The 17,601-nt window shown below is 43.9% G+C and overlaps 1 protein-coding gene across 14 annotated transcripts in view; it reads right to left on the reverse strand.

The window, feature by feature from the left end:
• The window catches only part of MARK3 (MAP/microtubule affinity-regulating kinase 3), an 89,340-nt gene that overhangs the window by 16,872 nt on the left and 54,867 nt on the right, over window positions 1–17,601 (reverse strand). For 13 of the 14 annotated variants that reach the window (XM_014535650.1, XM_014535636.1, XM_014535644.1 and 10 more), the window contains 9 exons: window positions 15,405–15,475; window positions 10,442–10,498; window positions 8,099–8,335; window positions 7,821–7,940; window positions 7,481–7,580; window positions 7,069–7,181; window positions 6,265–6,418; window positions 4,239–4,456; window positions 1,194–1,297 (listed from right to left, as the gene is read on the reverse strand). In XM_014535650.1, the coding sequence (XP_014391136.1) occupies window positions 1,194–1,297; window positions 4,239–4,456; window positions 6,265–6,418; window positions 7,069–7,181; window positions 7,481–7,580; window positions 7,821–7,940; window positions 8,099–8,335; window positions 10,442–10,498; window positions 15,405–15,475 (1,174 nt within the window). The remainder of the gene's footprint in view (window positions 1–1,193; window positions 1,298–4,238; window positions 4,457–6,264; window positions 6,419–7,068; window positions 7,182–7,480; window positions 7,581–7,820; window positions 7,941–8,098; window positions 8,336–10,441; window positions 10,499–15,404; window positions 15,476–17,601) is intronic. The other variant, XM_014535693.1, reaches the window with a different exon arrangement.

Genomic DNA, 17,601 nt, shown 5'->3' on the forward strand with positions numbered 1-17,601 from the left:
TTTCACTCTCTCAAAAGAGCAATAGAAAGAATATCCTCAGGTGAGGATGGAAAAAAAAGAAATTCCATAAATAATCAACGTAACCTTACATAAGCTTTTACCTTCATATCAGTTAAATTTAAGCGGTCTATGGAAGAAGGAATGATAAATACTATAGTCTGGTCTTAAGGATGAAGGAAGAAAGGAGAATCTTTGCTTAGGCTGTCGCAGAAGTTAGCGATCAAACATTTCATGTGACTAATGCGACCTAAAGGAAACAGAAAGCTTACAGTACAATTTCAGAAAGTGAACGGGAGAAAAAAAAGAAAGAACCAATTGTGATGCTGGGCATGGGAATGTTCAAGTTAGGAGGTCAGGTGTCAATGACAGATGATGTGGATTTATTTCTAGAGCTCTACTCCGAACCTTCCCTGCTCACCACACTGGATTTAGTTTAGACACCACTCTTCCAAAAAGAAGTAAATCCACCCAGCCTGGGGACTGTGTTCTACCATTCCATCTTCTCTCTCTTCTCTCCCACAACAAACTAACTCTACCCCAAGGTCTTTGGACCCACTTCCTCTCACTTTTCCAACTCTATTTATTTTGTAACCCCAAGAAAGCTGGACAACTCTCTCCTTACTTACATATGACGGCTAGTATTTTAAATCATGCTTATTCTACGGATGCTCGCCTACCCACCAGATCCAAGTCATTCAGAAGACTGCACACTCCAGTACTTTGTGAGACTATGGTAACATTGGTCCACCTGGCCCTTTGGTAAACTGTGGACCTGTAGCTGAAGGTCCACCACCCTCCCTGTCCCCACCTTGTGATCCACATCCTTCAAAAGCATGGCTCCTTCTCTCTCCCCCTTTCAGCCTTGATCAAGTTATTCATGTGCACAAATAATCTTGACTTCACTATTCTACAATTAAACCGCAGCTTACTATCCACCTCCTCTGGCAAAGCTCCCTGGTTTAATTCAACCCTTTTAGTCATCACATAAAGTTGGCCAGGAGGATAAGTTCTGGACAGTGAGAGGGATTTGGAATTCCAGTATCTTCCTAAAAATTCACATTCAAGTTTAACTTACTGTTAGAGAATACTTACCATTATTATTTGAATTCTGATTATAAAAACTGAGAAGTAAACAATATGCTTCCATTTCTCTTGGGAAAAACAAACTTCTTGCAGACAGGTAAAATTCCTACCTGCTTTCTTTGCCATTCTGAATTACTGAATGTCTGTCAGCTGTAGTTCTTTCACTGCAAACGTAAGTATTTCGCCGTGTCATTCCGCCAGATGCTGTATTACTCTATTAAAAAAAGGGGGGGGGGCATTTTTGTCTTAAACTATTTAATAATTAAGCATAGTATACTGAGAAAAAAAACACCTCTCCTAATTAAACATGAATATCCAGTCTTTAAATCTACACTAAAATATCAACAGTACTGGCAGAAGGATCAGAAAGGGGATAAAGGCAGCAACCCCTCACTCCTGGCAGAAAGGAGGAAGAGTGGCTATATAGAGTGACTGTGAAACGCTGGCTGCCATAATCCATCAGTAATAACTCACGGATTACTTAAAGATCGAGACAAAGATCCACTGTTTTAAAAGCTAATAGTTTCAAAATGAAAATTAAAAAGCAAGTATTATAAATATAAGGTAAATGTACAAATAAAAATTAAAGATGTAAATATCAGAGTTAAAACTATAAAACTAGCCTTGGCTGGGTGCTCGGTTGGTTGGAGCGTTGTCCTGCACACCAAAAGGTTGCGAATTCGATTTCCAGAACTCTTAAACTCAACCAATTTAGAAATGGGCAAAGGACTTGAATAGGTATTTCTCCAAAGAAGGCATACAGCCCTCGCAGGTTGGCTCAGTGGATAGAGCGTCGGCCTGTGGACTGAAAGGTCCCGGGTTCGATTCTGGCCAAGGGCACATGCCGGGGTTGTGGGCTTGATCTCCAGTCGGGGGCGTGCAGGAGGCAGCCAGTCAATGATTCTCTCTCATCATTGATGTTTCCATATCTCTCTCCCTCTCCCTTCCTCTCTGAAATCAATAAAAAAATATTAAAAAAAAAAGAAGGCATACAAATGTCCAACAAGCATATGAAAAGATGCCAAACAACACTGGTCACTAAGGGAATGTAAATCAAAACTACAATGACTTCACACCCATTAGGCCAGCCGTAGTAAAAAATGGAAAAGACGTGTTGGCAAGGCTGTGGAGAGCAGGAGCTCATATATGACAGGAATGCAAAATGGTGCAGCCGCTGTGGCAAACAGCTGGGCCATGCCTCCAGAAGTCAAATACAGAATTACCTATGACCCAGCAAGTTCATTCCTAGGTTTAAACCCAAGAGAAATGAAAGCCAAGTCCACATAGAAATTTGTACATAAACGTTTATAACAACAGTATTCATATTAACTAAAGTAGAAACAAGCAAACTGTCCATCAATGAAAAGCCGATGTTTATTCAGAGTGAAACACTGACAGAGGTCACAGCTTGAACTCTGAAAACATGATGCCGAGTGAGAGAAGCCAGGCCCAAAGGACGCATATGGTCTGGGTCCAATTACAGGAAATGTCCAGAACAGGCCACTCCACAGGGAGAGCAAGCTGCCAGGGCGGGGGGAGGGGCGAGAGGAGAGTGGAGGGCACTGCAAAGCAGCGTTCCCTGCTGTGCTGGAGAGTCTGGGCAGGAGAGAGGTGGTGGCTGCACAACACTGTGAACGTCTAGATGACACTGAACCCTACATTTTAAAATGGTCAGTGAGATGTCACCTTAATTTCACATCAATTTTTTAAAAGCTGATACTTTCAAAGTAAAAAAGCAAAGAATGAAAGTTATAACTAAGATATTTAATCAGATAAGAACAATTTTTAACAAAGATAAACACTGGCCAGGTGGCTCAGTCGGCTGGAGCATCCTCTGGTGCACCAAAAGGTTGGAGGTTCGATTACCGTTCAGGGCACATACCCAGGTTGTGGGTTTGATTCCCGGTTGGGGCACGTATGGGAATCAACTGATCCATGTTTCTCTCTCACATCAATGTGTTTAAATCTCTCTCTCTCTCTCTCTCTAAGTCAATTAAAAATCCATCCTCAGGTGAGGGTTAAAAAGGGGAAAAATAATAGCTCTTAAAAGAAAAAAAGATAAAACAGGCACCTTTAATACAGCTGAGCAGACCATGCATAGTAAACTCCAAAGACTAATGGATAATCAAATGCAGGTGACTGATAATGCTTGTATATATTTTCAAAAGGGCGGTGTGCAGACGAGTAGGGTGATAGGGACGGAGCATTATGAAGGCAAAGAACAAGATTCTTACCTTCCTCTGGAGAATGTAACCCAAAGTTGGAGGCTGAATTTAAACTGCAGGGCTAACGATTGACAGCCCAATCTTATGGAGTTAGGAAGTCAAAAAAAAAACACCTTGTCACACAGGGTTTGCTGGGAGAAAGCCCAAGATCAGAGGAGCAGCAGAACCCTCTGGGCTCCTTGATGAGCCCTCGCATCCCAGGAGGCACAGCCAAGCCCCCCGGGAGCAGCAGTGGCGCACCTGGCCCTCACTCCAGGGTTCATCAGGGCGGAGGAGGGCTGTGCCATTGCTCAGTGTGTAGAGAAGAGCATGGCCACAGAACGTCCTTAAGATTGTTCATTCTCTACGACTCCTCCCTAAAATCACTTTACGAGGCTAAAAGCAATTCCTACATCGGGTCAGACAGGACACATTTCATTTAATGGAAAAGTTTCTGAAGCCGAGTAGATTCCATTTCATTTAATAAATACTACTTGCTCCCTGGTGAGATTTCATCAAGGGCAGAGAATAAGAGAGAGATTCAGGTCAGCAGTGTAATTTCAGGCAATTACCTGACTTTTCTTCACCCTAAAATTTAGTTAACACGTGAGAAAGCACCTAGTACAGGCCCTGGCACCTGTAAGGATGCCGTCCAAGTTCTTTACTGGAATAAACTCTGAAAATGCAGTGCACACCCCCATCCCTGGCCCACAGGCAGTCCGCGCCCCCAGAGCGCCGTGTGTGATCACCTGTCTGCTCGGCCTTCATTTGGATTCCTCTCCTGTTAGACTATGAGGTCTTTCCACTTCTCAGCCTCTGACACAGCCTAAAGCTCAGCAAATGTTTATGGAATCACCAGAAAGTGCCTTTGACATAAAGGGTCTGCTGGCTCCCCGAGAGGGAGCATTGCACTCGCCAATCCCCGGCGCTCTCGAGGTCAACAGCACTTACATTGGGGACAGTGGAGCTTGTCTTGCGTTCAGGAATGTCCGCCTTGTTGGGATTGCTCGCATTCCCAAGCATGGGACTGGCTGGAGCCATTCCCTTGCCTCCGCCTGCACTGCCGCCTGCCCTCCTGGAGGGAGCGCCGTCTGCTTTTAGGTCACCATCTGCAGTGCTGGTTTGACTCCTTTTTGGATATGCCACAACGGAAGGGATGGCTGGTCCAGCTGCAATAAAAAAGAGTTCACTCTTAAATGTCAGACCAGGTTCCAAACACTAAGACCCTCAAATAGCAGACACATAGGCAGTTTACTGACAGTATCAGGACAATGTGCTGCGTCAGCCCAAATTATGGCACCAGCAAAAAGAAATGGAAGATGAGTAAGGGATCATCACTTTGGTACAAAACCAAAGCTGTCCACACCTAGAACGCTCTGTGCAGTTCTAAGTGCCAGCTCTCAAGTTGGAAAAATGGAGGTGGACAATGTCCAGAGAAGGGAAATGAACTGAACAAGAGATAAATGAATGTTCCATATGATGATGTATTTTTAAAAGTTAGGACCAGGCCAACATAGATTTGATTCCTGAATCCTAGAATACTGGATGTAAAGGAATTACCTGCAACATAAACATTTAGTTACAGGCCAATAAACACACACACACACACACACACACTTCAGTCTCTCGATTCCAACACCTGGTATTGCCTTGAGGGCGAAACTATCAAGTTTGGTGAGCATACCCTTTAGGTTCCTAAGTCTCATAAAGGATTCACTTCTATGGTGAAAATTTTAAGAGCGAGGGCATTTAGCCCGGCCGGCGTGGCTCAGTGGTTGAGTGTCGACCTATGAACCAGGAAGTCACAGTTCGATTCCTGGTCAGGGCACATGCCTGGGTTGCAAGCTCATTCCCCAGTGGGGGGGCGTGCAGGTGAGAGCCGATCAACAATTCTCTCTCATCATTGATGTTTCTATCTTTCTCTCCCTCTCCCTTCCTCTCTGAAATTAATAAAAGTATATTTAGAAAAAACACATAAAGCAAACCAACAAACTTTAAAACACTTAAGGAAAAACTGGGGTGTCAAATATTCTCAGGGCTGCACTGTCCAATATGGGCCACTGGCCAGATGTGGCTGTGTGAATTTAATTATTTAACAAAGATGAAAATAAGTTCCCCAGTTTAAGTGCTCAACAGCCACATGTGGCTAGTGGCTACTCTACTGGATAGCAAAGACAGAACAATCCAGCACTCCGGAAAATTAAGCTAGAAAGCAGAGAGGGGGAGAGAATGAACAGAGAGCTAGAGACTGCAGCAGGGCTCCTGGAGGGGCAAGTTGTAAGGTTTCCACCCAGGTAGGCCTTATCCATCAAAAGTCATGGAATGGCCCTGGCCGGTTTGGCTCAGTGTATAGAGCATCCACCCTTGGACTGAAAGATCCTGGGTTTGATTCCATCAAGGGCACATACATTGCTTGCAGGCTCAATCCCCAGCCCCACGTCGGGGCATTTGCGGGAGCCAACCAATTGATGTGTCTCTCTCACATCGATGTTTCTCTCTCTCTCTGTCTCCCCTGCTCCCTTCCACTCTCTAAAAATCAATGGGAAGCCCCAGCTGGTTTGGCTCCGTGGATAAAGCACCAGCCTGCGGACTGAAGGGTCCCAGGTTCGATTCCAGGCAAGGGCACATGACAGGTTTCGGGCTCAATCCCTGCTAGGGGGCGTGCAGGAGGCAGCCAATCAATGATTCTCTCTCAGCATTGATATTTCTAGCTCTCTCTCTCCCTCTCCCCCACTTCCTCTCTGAAGTCAATAAAAACATATTTTAAAAAAATAATTTAAAAAAATTAATGGAAAAATATCCTTGGGTGAGGATAAAAAAAAAAAAAGCCATGGAATGTACCAGGGAGAACGTACCATGTCAGCACCTGGCGGACGGCAGACATTAAGCCCAATCCAGCCCCAGGAATCCTGCACAACGTGAGGGGCCCCTGTGTAAGGGAGACGCACAGAGGACACACTGGATGGTCTCCGCTTACCATGGTCACTGTACCGCCTCTGCTTCTGGCTTGAGGAAACACTTCGCTGCACTTTGTGGTGAGGAGACTGGCCAGTGCTGTTGTTGAGGTCACTGCTCGGCCTCACCTTAGCAAGTGAGAGATTGCTGCTAGAACTGGAGTCACTAGCATCGAGCTAAGAGAAAATGAGAAAAACAGAGCAAACCACACACGAATCCAGATGGTTGATCAGGAAAGTAAACTCATCACACACAAACCTCTCACAAACAGCTCACTGAGAGAAGCATCAAACATACAAAGATGAGAGCCCCCACCTCAGGCCACAGTGTAGTTTTGGCTGCTGGAAAAACTCACAAAAGGATAGGAGGTATTTATCCGCTCTCTAGGCTTTTTGAAATAACTTAAAATGCTCTTTTCACTTCATCTGATACTTTACATCACTTCTAAACTACGAATAGCTATAGGTTAGCTTATGAAAGCCAAGTTTGTGACAATATCACCATTAAGGTGATTATTATTATTTTTAACACGACAAACAGCCTTTATTGGTTGCAATGGGAAGTGGAAAAGGGGATATGACAGCTCTGGCTCCTGGGGCGGCTGCATACTCTGGCTGCCCTCTGAAAGTAAGGTTATTGTCTTAAAGTTAAAACAGTAGCTCATATAGATCAGAAGAATTAGATTTATTGCAGGTAAACTAAAAAAAAAAAAAAATGCTATACCAAGTGTTTTAGATATTAAAAAAATAAAAACTAAGAAAACACTTTACATAAACTGATAATTTACATAAAGGATATTTTAGTTTTTTTCTCTGATTACTCTTACCTCTGAAGATTTTCTCCCCAACAACAAATATGTAGCTGTGATTTCATCATATTTCATTTTACTAAGAGATTCTTGAATTTCTTCTTGTGAATATCCCATTCCCACCATAATATCTAAAAAAAAAAAAGGGCATAATATATTTATGCGTTTTGTTGGGTAAAAAAATCATTGTGTTATTAAGGTAAAATAATTTCCATTATTTGACCCAAAAGACCACACATTTAACACAAATGGGCAGTTGGCTTATTTCTGAGTTACTGAGCACTATTATAGGGACAACAGAAAACTTCTTAAACATGAAAAAGCAAATAAACTGAGTCACATAACTTAACTGCCCTTTATTTTCATTGCAGGCATGTGAGTCAAAGCAGAAATGTTACTGTGCACACAGCACACAGCACCGAGCAAGTACCTATTCTTTTCTGGTCTGAGATGTCGAGTTCTGGTTCAACAAATGGTTTCAGTTCGTCCTCCTCGTGCCCTGCGTTGATCCATCTGTCCTTCATGATTTGCTGAAAGGTGAACTGCTTGTTAGTAGCAGAAAAGAAAACATTCTGATAATCACAGTATTTAGAAAAATTTACTTTCAACATTTCATTGATTATAGCTCAAAGGGTAACTTTAAAAAAGTTTTTAATGTTTCAATTCCTGCTTTAAAAGCTCTAGGACGGTTTTCAACACAGCTTCCAAGCCAAGTTCTAAAAATACTTTAAAGAGACTGTAAAGTTATTTATTTCCACTTATGTGATTACCTCCAGAGTGCCTCGTTTTATTGGATTTAGCACCAGGAAACGTTTGAGAAGGTTTTCACAGTCTGTAGACATGTAGAAAGGGATTCTGTACTTCCCTCTTAATACTCTTTCTCTCAGTTCCTTTGGGAAGATAGAGAGGAAAGAAAACTAGTGAGTCAAGTTTGAGGTTAAAAAAGAACCCCCGACCCCATCCTAACAAAACATTAACTAGTAACAGTCATCATTTCATAAAACCCTTCCAGCTTTCTGAAAAACCTGGATGCAGCTGCTGCTTCTACCTTTAGGTTCTGTCCGTCGAAGGGTAGCGACCCGCTGACCAGCGTGTACAGAATGACGCCGAGGCTCCACACGTCTACTTCCGGTCCGTCGTATTTCTTGCCCTGGAAGAGCTCTGGGGCTGCATATGGAGGACTCCCACAAAACGTATCCAGTTTACTGCCAACAGTAAATTCATTGCTAAAACCAAAGTCAGCTATTTTAATGTTCATATCAGCATCTAACAATAGATTTTCAGCCTAGAGGGAAAACATCAAGACAAAAATGAAATTTAACCAACATATATTTAGCACTATGATAGAATTAGGCATTTCATAAAAGCCTTTTGTAACGATATAAAGTTAATACATCTTAATGAATAAAATGAGAAAACATTCTTTCCACGAAAAAAGAAGGTAAATCAGAATTTCTAATTTAACATTAACAACCAATAAGAGAACGAGGTATAAATTCATTCCAGCAATAACTTAAACAAATTCCCCATGATAAAAAAAAGAAGCACACAAACTTTTAATAAATAATCCTTTTCAATTAAGACTGATAGGAGACTTTTTAAAAAATGAATACTAGCTTTACATGGACAGCCACCTTTCATAAAACCACTAAATGCTTATATAATGGCAATTATTGGGGGAGGGAATTTGTAAACCTCACTCAAGAATCAGATCACAGTGATTATTTCAACAAACATTTACCAATTACACACCAGGCCTATGTCAGTGTCTGGATACATAACAATAAACAAGGGTCTTTGCCCTCGAGCAGCTCCTGATTTAGAAGGGGAGAAGCAGAAAAGTGCTCAGTGCTGCGACACAGGAGTGGGGCGACTGGGGCAGCCCTGGCGGGCAGGGGGGGTTCCCTGAAGGGATGCAGTCAAAGCTGCGGCTTGGAGGCTTAGTTGCCACTAGTGGGTATGTTGCCGAGAGATGATTTTCAGGCAGAACAAACAGCCTGAAAACCCAGAGGGTGAGAGAGAACGTTGGCTCTAGAAATAAAGAGTGTGTGGGGAGAGGCAGAGAGGACGGCTGGGGACTCGGGGTGGCCAGCAGTCAGGAAGTTCGGGTTCCAACCCCAGGCAACGGGAGGCACTGAAGAGGGGCCAAGCAGGGAAACGACAGCCTTACTGGTGTTTGCGGAGAGTATTCTGGCTGCCGTGTGGGACACGAGGGAGGGAGGGGCCACACTGGAAGCAGGCGGACCAGGCAAGAAGCTGGTGTGGTGACCAAGTCCAAGACACTGGCGGTCTGAACCAGGACAGTGGGAACGGCACAGGAAAGAGCGCGGTCAGGAGACATGTAGGGAACGGGAGCAAAGGGCCTGGGACCGAGTGATGCCTGAGCAAAGGCGAGGGGCCCCTGGATGAGAAAAGAGTATTCCAGTTTCGGAAGGAAGACCTTTAGGCGGCGAGCTTGCTGAGCCCGAGGGCCCGAGGGCTGTGTCCTCTTGTGGCTGGTAGTGGAGGAGAGGGGAGCTCTGGCGAGGGATGGAATGGGGTCTTCAACTCACAAGCAGCCACTGCAGCTACCAGAGGGGATGTGAATGCAGTGAGGGGGTGCGGAGAGGAACATGCGAGTCGGTGACAATTCTGTGAGGTGAGAGGAAGTGAGGACCAAGTTAAGATAGAATATAGACAGTGCTTAGAGAACTATGGCTGTGAAGGAGAGAAGAGAAAAGGGAGGATCTAGAAGGGGAGTTGGGCGGAGAGTTTTTGGTAAAGGGCGGCACAGACTTGAGCAAGCTTTTGTAAATGCTGCGGGTGAGAAGGCACCCGCACCTGGGGGAGACAGGACCCGAACACAGAGGCGGCGCCAGGCAAGGCGCCCCCCTGCCCTGAACCAAGACGGCAGTTGTGAGAGGTGAGGGTGGGTGCGGGTGCAGCTAAGTGAGGGCCTGTTGGGAAAGGGAGGGAGTTTCTGCTGAATGTTTCTATTTCCATGTGAAACGGGAAACCTGATCCTTTGCAGGAGCGAGGGCAGAGGGGAGGACGGTGAAGGAGGCTCAAGCAGCCACTGCGGAAGGAGAGCAGCAGGCACGGCCAGGCGGCCCGAGGCCGCTGTCTGTCCAGTGAGGCTGCATGGCTGGAGCCCCCGGCCGTTTGCTGGTGTGATGGTTTTTCTCCACAAACCAACTACAAGCTACTTTAACTGTGATGTAAAATACTTCTAACAAACTCACTTTTCTTTCTTTTTAATGCTGTTTGCTGTAACTAGATCAAAGGATTCAATTACTAGAAGATTTATTTTGTCACACGTAACAGCAGCCTAATGCATGCCTCCTCGCGGTCATGGCTGCCGGGAGAAGCGCGTGCACTAACAGAGCGCCCTGGTGAGGGCTCCGGGGCTCACCTTGAGGTCTCTGTGAACGATCCGCTTCTGGTGGCAGTACTGGACCGCAGACACTATCTGGACAGGAGAGATGCAACGTTAATAGTCATCACTGGTGCAGATTCGTAATGAAGAGGAAAGTACGTCACAGATGCTCACACATGCTTGGGACTCAGTCCTTGGATGCCTGTATGGATCTCTAAATATAATTTCCTCATGCTTTCAACTTGTTAGTTTGAAGAAGTTCAGGAGGGAGGCAAGAAGCGATGGGGGCGATGTCCTTCCTGCTCTCTCTAGATTAACTGGAAATTCTGCCTCTACTGGGGCCCTACTCCTCGACATGCCAGTACTTTTGAGTGTGGTTCCTGGGCCCAACAAACCACCAGGATCTGAGGGACCCTGGCTGCCCCCAGGCCCAGGCCCAGATGTCTCAGGTGCAACCTTACCACGCCCTGCAATCAACGCCAAGCCAAACTGGCAGTTCTAGACCATCATGGCCAGGTCTCACCCAGGTTGGTTCTCCTGGTAATTACTTTCCTCCCAGCCAGTCTGCTCCCTACCACACTCTCTTCCTTTTATCTGATGTGGGTTCAGGGACAGCAAAAGCTACTTCCCTTTTGAAGGACCTGTTTCCTCTGCATTAAAGTAGAAGACTGTGATGTATGTGAACTACGGACCATGAAAACCTTTGCTGTTGTCTCAATAGGACCCTCCTACTCTCAGCAGATACTGTGCTTTCAGTCAGCTTTTCATTAGTCCTGTGGCTAACACTGAATCAATTGTTTTGCTACAATCTCACACTTACTAGTAATTCTTTCAAAAGTCTCCTTTTCTAATTATAAAAGTCCATATGCTCATTATAGAAATCTCATGAAGTATAGAAAAGTTTATACAAATATGTAAAATAATACAATAATTAATAAATAATACAAGAATACACTGTTTCACGTACTCACAACTATAAACCTACTTTTGCCCTACCCCGTATATGCCTGTACTGCCACCAAAGAGAGAGAACATCTCCTGTTATTCTGGTCATGTATTTTGCTTGTATAAACAAAACTGGGGCTATAATGAAAATACCACTTGTTTCTCCCAATCATCAAATCTGAATTGTAAGCCACATGCACGCACCTACGCTAGACATTAAAACTCAGAGGGCTGTTCTATCCGTTGGTATTTTGGCTCAGCATGAGCAGCAGGGAGAAGCGGGGCTGGGGCTGGGCTGGGGCTTCACAATATTCACCGTGAAGTGAAGATTCAGAAGCTCAGACCTCCTGATTCACACAGGCACCAAGGCTCCAATGCAACATGCGGGTTTCAGAGCACCCGACACTCAGAAACGCTGTTTCTACTGTGTCAACAGGAAAACCGGAAAGTGAAAGAGCTTTGTTTTCCCAGAACATAACAGGCTTATTTCCTAGGACACAGGTAACTTTTATCTGATTTCTGCCTGATCCAATTTCCTTCTGATTCCCGCCCAATACTGACATTTCTCTCTTAGGTCTGCTTTTGAATCAGATTTCACAATTTCCTACACTTTCTCAAAGAGAATAAAGAATTTTCTTCTTTGACCTCCAAAGAGCTCAAAGCTAAAATAATGCCACAATAACCTGAAAACACTAAATGAATTCTTGGTTTTCTGCATCTGCTTTTAAGCTAGAAGCAGTTACTTCCAAAGGCTGAGAACCCAGATGTTCTCCAGGTTAGCACTGGAATGCAAGCCTAATTCATTTCCAACCACACATGACAGAACCTCACTACCCACCAAGGTAGAGGTGAGGGGAGAAGATGGCACCAGGAATCCAGTCTCTTTCTTTGAAAAGAACAAGAGCTCAGCCAAAACATTAAAGCAGCGTAAGCGGGAACTGGATGAGAGTGGTGAGGGAGTGGGAAAAGGCAAGGCCATTTGCTGATGATACGGAAAGAAGGGCTGGTTCTTTTCTGTGTGTGTGGCATACCCTCCACTTTGTCATAAACAGAAAACCTTTTTTCTAGTGAAGTGATGAGAACTATAAATGTTTGGAAGGCGCGGCAATTAGAAATGGAGACGGGAGAAACACCGCTGTCATGCTGGGCCCTTCCAGGCTGGAATAAGCTCTCACGGAACCAGGAGCAAGGAGTGCACCCACTGCCAGTGCTGGAATCAAGGCACTCACTGTCCAAGCACAGACACTACCTTTCCCGGACGCACAGAGCAAGGGCAGGCGGGCTTTGTGGACACTGTGACAATCCAACATGGAGTCACTGTAGCCATGACAGTTATATCAAGGGCCAAGTCAAGACTGAGGCAGTGGGATGTAACAGGAACACCCGGGGGAGGGGCTGAACGCCCACAACCACAAGTCTGGACGCTGGATAAGGACCCATCTGTAGCCGCCGGGGGCCGTAAGAACTCAGAGCGTGGCCGTGCGAGTCAAGCTCGGAGCCCTGCCAGACGCCCGCTTCACCAGACATGCTGCCACCACCTCTCCACCTGCAGGCGCCACCAGTGACTGGGACTTCCTGCCAGACGCTTGCTTGCTCTACTCGCTTGTATCTCATAAGCTCCTCCTCTCTGTGTGTAACCTGCGTGTGATTCTAGTGGCTTATGGGGGAGGTCCCCCTAATAAACCTGGCACCGTGGAAAGACACAACCTACACGTGACTTGTTTTGGGGACACGCCCTTGCTCATGACACTAGATCAGTGGTCGGCAAACTGCGGCTCGCGAGCCACATGTGGCTCTTTGGCCCCTTGAGTGTGGCTCTTCCACAAAATACCGACTTCTGCGCGTGGGCCACAAAGTTTCAATCGCACTGTACGTGCGCGCCCGCACGTGGTATTTTGTGGAAGAGCCACACTCAAGGGGCCAAAGAGCCGCATGTGGCTCGCGAGCCGCGGTTTGCCGACCACGGCACTAGACCAATTAAGGTTCCTCAAATAAAGGCTTCAGATTCCTGAAGAAAACTAAAAATCACAATCGGGGGAATGTCCAAGTCCCTCTGACAGGCCAGGCCCCACCAGGGGAAGGGCAGCGATGGCAGGAGTTAGGGGTAAAGTGCAAAAGGCCCCCGCGGGCGGGTCCTGGCGCAGAGCTGCTGCCGCTGAGCCTCTCCTCAGCTGGTCACCTACAGTCCATTAACGCCTGCAAGTCAGACACATTCCTCTGAATGGGAAGGAATGTAATTTAATGAGGCAAAAAAAAAAAAAATGGTTTTTAGGTGGCCAATTTATAAAAATTAGTACAGCTATGGAAAGGGCCAGACTTGTTTTGTAATAAAGAGAAATTGGAGTTTCCTTCCATAGACAACAGAATAACAGAACTGAAAAGAACTTCAGAATTCAACAAGTATAACTTTCTTTTTTCCCCCAAAAAAAGTTTTAATGTTATTTATTGATTTCAGAGAGAGGAAGTGAGAGGGAGAGATAGAAGCATCAATGATGACAGATAATCACTGATCGGCTGCCTCCTGCACGCCCCACACTGGGGATCGAGCCTGCAACCTGGGCACATGCCCAAACCGGAAACCAAACAGTGACCTCCTGGTTCATGGGTCGATGCTCAACCACTGAGCCACACTCGCCAGGCAATTTCCTCTTTTTATAAATAGAAAAACTGAGGCTCAGAGAAGTAAAATGATAGACAAAAATTAGTTTCAACTTTGATATTTAATAGGTTTAAATTCCAAGTACTATTAATATTTTTAAGCTTTTAAAATTAAACTTATAAATAAGCTCTTAACCATAAATAGTAGACTAAACACATTAAGAGAGGCAAATGTTAAAAGAAATCTTGAAAATCAGCTAAAACTGCCTTTCCAGATACTGTGAAAACTGTAAAGGCTCCTATCTATACTCTACCTTGACAATCTTACTGGTATATGTGAATAAAACAAAAATTTCAAAGTTCTGAGAGAAATGAGGCTACCCTGCCATTTAAATAAAGAACTTGTAGCCGGAGGAAAAGTCCAGGTGAAAGTATGAAGTACCTGCTCCTTCCCTTCCCTTCTTCTGCATCAGGGTGGCCAGCGCCGCCACCACTTGTTTTGGTGAAGAGAGTTTTGCTGGAAACAATCATGTGAGCCATCATTTACATATTGTCTACAGCTGTGTCTATACTACAACTTCCGAGTGAAACTGCTGCCACAGAGACTGTGCGGCCCCCAAAGCCTGAAATATTTACTATGTCACCCTCTACAGAATGAGTGTGCTGATTCCTAGTCTAATAACAGCACAACCTAATGAGTAAAAATTTTGAGTTTTGATGTCACAGGACTAGACATCAAAGTTTGGGCGAATTATTTAATCTGCCTGCGCTTCAGTTTCCTTATTTCTAGGAAATGAGCATAATACTCCTTAACTCACAAGGCGGCTGGATTTACGTTAATGTAGGTAAAGCACTTTTCCCAATGTCTGGCAGGTAATGATCAATAAATAAATGGTAATTATTATTGTTAAAAACTTGGAAATAGTTTTAATTAGTATAATCATAGATATTATGAAAGGCTCTGGTTTTTAAGGCTCAACTGTCAAAAACTAAGGTTAAGAGTGAGGCTAGCCCCGCCGGCATGGCTCAGCGGTTGAGCGTCGGTCGACTTATGAACAAGGAGGTCACGGTTCAATTCTTGGTCAGGGCACAGGCCCTGGCTGCAGGCTTGATCCCCAGTGTGGGGCATGCAAGAGGCAGCTGATTGATGATTCCCTCTCATCACTGATGTTTCTATCTCTCTCTTCCTCTCTGAAATCAATAAAAATATGTTAAAAACAAACAAAAAAACCTGAGGCTAAAATCCCAATTACAAAGCCAGAAACAGAAACCAAGGCTATCTCTAGAATAGTGCCTTAGGCACAAAAGGCACTTAATAAATTTTTGTTGAACTGAATGGCCAACCCCTGCTCCATCCAATGGGCCCTATAACCATTTATATGTGCAGACACCTGTTCGTTTCAGGGTTTGAGATTACTTTATCAAATTAATAAACTAAAGGTACGTTAATTCATACCTGTCTAAATTTAGCTCTTGCTTCTTTTTCCTTCATTCTTCCATGTGCAACCAAATAGTCAAACACTTCACCTATAATTGAGAGAAATAAAAGTAAAAAGAAGTCCTACTTCTGAGCATTAATTTTCCATAAATCGATGTTTCATTCTTAGCAATGCCTTAATTTTATTTTTAAATATAGGTATGAAGATAAACAGAAATATGTGGAATTTAAACTAAGTCCGCCTTAAGTTCAACTACAGGTAAAGTTCATCTACAAAATCTTGAAGCTAGATAAAAGCCCTGAAATTAAATTATAAACTTTCATTTTAAATATTATTTTTAATGTGCTTTAATAAAAACTTAAAAGTGAAAATTAAAAGTGAAAATGGATGTTATTTTTGTTAAAAGAGGATGTCTTTACTGGAGGACTATGACAAACCAGCACTTCATGAATATACTCATTCATTCAACAAATATTTATTGAGTGCCTACTAACTGCCAGGCACCGTCCCAGGCTCTGGCGAAACAGAGTGGTGAACAAAGCAAAGTCCCTTTCCTTGTGGAGTTTACATTCTAGTAGGGGAGACAGGTAGTGGACAGACAAGTGAATATACAGTATGTCAGATGATAAGAAGTACTGTGGAGAAAAAACGGACAAAGGAACAGGAAGTGTGCTTGTGTGTGCAAACATTTTGCTGACCAAGGGCAGCAGTGGATGGGCACAGGAATGGGTAGGAGGGTGGGGTCCCGAAGAGGCTGGTGGGCTTTGGTAAGGATTCAGGCACAGTGCCAAGTGAGAGCAGAGGAGAATATAAAATGGCTGACCTCTTACAAGGATCACTCTGGCTGCTAGAGGGAGAAGCAGGTTAGGGGTGGGGAAGAGACAGGATGAGAGCGCTGGGCCTAGAGTGGGACAAGGCAGCGATGTGAGAAGGGAGGGAATCAGGACAAAGTGTGGGGGTAAAGCCAAGAGAATGCGCTGGTGGACATTTCTTGGGGAAGAGGGGTGACATTCAATGAATGTATCAGTACTGCCAATTGCTTATCAATTTGGAATAAAGAAACAACGCCTCTGAAATCCACAGAAAGAGTACTAATTTAACAAACGTGGTGTAAAATGTGTTCAGGAAAGAATCCTGTCTACTTCATACAAACAAAGAATACCACCATCAGCTTAGTGACAACATTTGACAAAAATATTTTGCCTAGCCGGCGTGGCTCAGTGGTTGATTGTTGATCTACGAACCAGGAGGTCATGGTTTGATTCCTGGTCAGGGCACATGCCCAGGTTGTGGGTTCGATCTCCAGTGGGGAGCGTGCAGGAGGCAGCCAATAAATGATTCTCTCTCATCACTGATATTTCTCTCTCTCTCTCCCTCTCTGAAATCAATAAAAATATAAAAATATATTTTAAAAAACATTTTGATACTTAAAAACAGCTGGTTCTGAACATAAATATTTTTGAGGAAAAAGTCATTCTGAATTGCGATGACTATCTCTGCCTTTTTAAGCCTTTAGCCCTAACTCGGATACATTTTTAAACAAGGGAGAATATTTTTCATTTATCACTTGATTGCATAATGATCTTTTAAAAAGGTATTACATGTCAATTACCACCAAATAATTCATTTAACTGTGATGACTTCTGAAATTAAATGTCAGCTCCTAAAATGTCAGCATTTTCTAAGGAAATGACCTTTCTATTTGCAAAAAGAACACAATGTCAAAACAAGTAGCTAAGCCCTAGCCGGTTTGGCTCAGTGGATAGCATGTTGGCCTGCAGACTGAAGGGTCCACGTTTGATTCTGGGACCCTGGTTGGGGCGTATGCAGAAGGCAACCAATCGATGTATTTCTCTCACACCGATATTTCTGTCTTTCCCTCTCTCTTCCACTCTCTAAAAATCAATGGAAAAATACACTCCGGTGAGGATTAAAAAAAACAAAACAAGTAGTTAAAATGTGAAAACAACTAAGGATATATGCATATCATATGGAAAACAGTTTTGACTTAAAAAACATTAATAAATTAGACCCACTAGTTATTGTAGGGGTCTGTCCCTTCCTCACACCTAACCCGCTACTCCCTCATTTCATATTCTCCTCTGCTCTCACAGATAAAGTCCAAGTCTGTCAAAGTAATTTTAAAACAATTTTATAACTGCAAATATAATATAAACCTCTTAAGAGTTTTAGGAACCATAAAATCATACTCAC

This window comes from Myotis brandtii, unplaced genomic scaffold, assembly GCF_000412655.1.
Source record: "Myotis brandtii unplaced genomic scaffold, ASM41265v1 scaffold1020, whole genome shotgun sequence".
NCBI classification, from domain to species: Eukaryota; Metazoa; Chordata; class Mammalia; order Chiroptera; family Vespertilionidae; genus Myotis; species Myotis brandtii.